Source organism: Sciurus carolinensis, chromosome 7, assembly GCF_902686445.1.
Source record: "Sciurus carolinensis chromosome 7, mSciCar1.2, whole genome shotgun sequence".
In the NCBI taxonomy this organism is placed as follows: Eukaryota; Metazoa; Chordata; class Mammalia; order Rodentia; family Sciuridae; genus Sciurus; species Sciurus carolinensis.
Genome location: NC_062219.1, coordinates 153,535,481 through 153,537,724, shown reverse-complemented (window position 1 = coordinate 153,537,724; position 2,244 = coordinate 153,535,481). Strand labels below are relative to the sequence as shown.

The 2,244-nt window shown below is 44.6% G+C and overlaps 1 protein-coding gene across 1 annotated transcript; it reads left to right on the top strand.

The window, feature by feature from the left end:
- Positions 1 to 272: 272 nt before the first annotated feature.
- On the top strand, positions 273 to 1,671 carry Armh2 (armadillo like helical domain containing 2). Its single transcript, XM_047559046.1, has 2 exons — positions 273 to 614; positions 1,244 to 1,671. Exons 1-2 carry the CDS (start codon positions 344 to 346, stop codon positions 1,669 to 1,671), a joined length of 699 nt encoding a protein of 232 aa, XP_047415002.1. The 5' UTR covers positions 273 to 343.
- Positions 1,672 to 2,244: the final 573 nt, after the last annotated feature.

The following is a 2,244-nucleotide window of genomic DNA, read 5'->3' as shown; positions in this document are numbered from 1 at the left end:
CACAGGAAGGCCTCCCTGGGTCACACGGAAGCAGAAGGCGCAGCTCTGTGAGGCCACAATGGAGAGGGCAGGCCTCGGAAGAGCTGGGTGCCCCGTGCCCGCCAAGTGCCAGGGCAGGGCCGTCGGCCTGCTTTAGGGGCTCAGAGTCAAGCCGGGTTGGGGACCCAGAGGAAGGAAGCGGACGTGGCCCCTTACCTGGGGACGGCCCTCAGGGCCCGGCACTCCCTGGCCACCTCCTCCGGCTGCAGGTTCCATTCTGTGGCGTTGCCGGGCGACGGCCGGAGTTCTTGACTGTTAGCTCCCCCCAGGCCAGAGGGCCACCGAGGCGCGGCCGTCCTGCACGATGACCAAGAGACAGTTTTTCTGCACACGAATTTGGGTTCGGGTGCACTTCTGTTTTGTGAGGTTGTGTAAGTGCCTCCAAAATTTCTGGAATGTCACTGTTAAGAGCTGTTTTGCTGAGGAGGAGAAGGAGGAAGTGCACATCTCCTCAGCTGAGAGTATTTTTCACAAAGAAAAAATGCTGGCACTTGGCCACACCTTGAAGAATTCGCTTCTACCCTTTGAAACGAGAGCCCAGGCTGCCCAGAAAATTGGGCTGCTGGCCTTCACAGGTATGACTTAACCAGCTGTGCTAAAAGTGACATCTGAAAGTTTTCTTCTTTGTTAGAACACTGTAATTTGGTGAGTTCCTCAGCTCTATTCTTAAAACCCCAATAATGTAGCCAGGCATGGTGGTGCACACCTGTAATCCCAGTGGCTCAGGAGGCTGAGGCAGGAGGATTAAAGCCAGCCTCAGCAACTTAGCGAGACCCTGACCAATTTAGCAAGACCCTGTCTCTAAATAAAAAATTTTTTAAATGGCTGGGGATGTGCTCAGTGGTTAGACACCCTGGTTTCAATCCTTGGTACAAACAACAAACAAACAAAAAACCTCCAGTAACATTTCCTTTGACTGAATGACTAGTTTTTGTCTTTCAACCACCACAGTTATAACTAATTATTTTCTCTTTAGTGATCTCAATTTAAAACAATGGGTCCAGCTGGGCATGGTGGCACACACAGGTAATCCCAGCAACCCCAAAACGTAAATAAATAAATAAATACCCTTCTCCTCCAGGCCTTGTGGCTTCACGGTGTTTTCTCTTTGCTGCAATGAGAAAGAAGCATGAGACTCCAAAATGTTAGTAGCTACTACTCGGTGTACCAAACACTGCTGGAAATGCAAATGCTTGCTTTACAGGTGGACCCATTGCTGGGAAGTTCGCAGCTGATTACATGAAAGAAATAGCTGACTTGTTGCAAAATGAAAAGGTGGTTCCCAAAGTGAAGGTTCTGCTGCTCCAGAGCGTGGCGTGTTGGTGCTACTTAAACCCTGTCAGCCAGCGGAAAGCCAAACGCCTGAAGTTCATTCCTATTCTCACTCAGATTTTGGAAAGTCATCTTCAGTCTACCAACAAAAGTGAAATGAACTACCACCTCCTTGTTAAATTCTGGACTTGTTATACCCTCTCTGTCATGACATGCAATAACGTATCATTCATAAAGGAGCTTAAGGATCACAGTGGTCTAAAATGTAATCTGCAAATATTGGCTTCAGAGAATTGGTCCGGCTGGCCTGAGAATTTTGCGGAGGTGCTGTATTTCCTAATTGGTTTTCACAGGAATTGATTTCTCTGAATTCAGTTATACGATGCAGCCATTGTATTACCCTGGAAACCTTAATAAAAGTCTATATATCATTCTTCAGCATTATCTTTTGTAGTCGAACAGTTCTGTATTAATTTTTATACTCTTAAACACAATAATGAAACTTCAGAAAAGGAAATGCTGCTTAAAAATGACCTTGTAGATAGGGCCCTTTGAGCTTGTTCGTGAGCATACCCCCTCTCATTAGGAAATAGATATTAAAGTGTGAAGTTAGATATAATGGGGAGTATTCATAGTTCTAAAATTGTAGAGCTGGAGTACAGTCTTTTGTCATCTATAATACAAAGGCCAGGAAAACTGATCGCCCTTGTCTACCATTAAATCATGAAACTTTACTTTCTTATACAATGATTTGAAAGTGATAAAGGGCACAAATTCATAACTGATTTCTCACCGAGGGAAAAAAAACTATACTGGGTTCTCATAATACCAGATGTTACTGTGGTAATAAATTTATTGGAAGTAAAAAAAAATCTCTCTTAAAAATCAAATTCGTGAAATGGAAATTCGTTGGAAGATGCATTATGTCGTTAG

Excerpts from the sequence above, each read along its gene's own strand:
- Armh2 (XM_047559046.1), top strand. The coding sequence starts at position 344 with ATGACCAAGAGACAGTTTTTCTGCACACGAATTTGGGTTCGGGTGCAC. Across the intron at positions 615-1,243 it reads TGGGCTGCTGGCCTTCACAG|GTGGACCCATTGCTGGGAAG; the intron begins GTATGACTTAAC and ends CTTGCTTTACAG.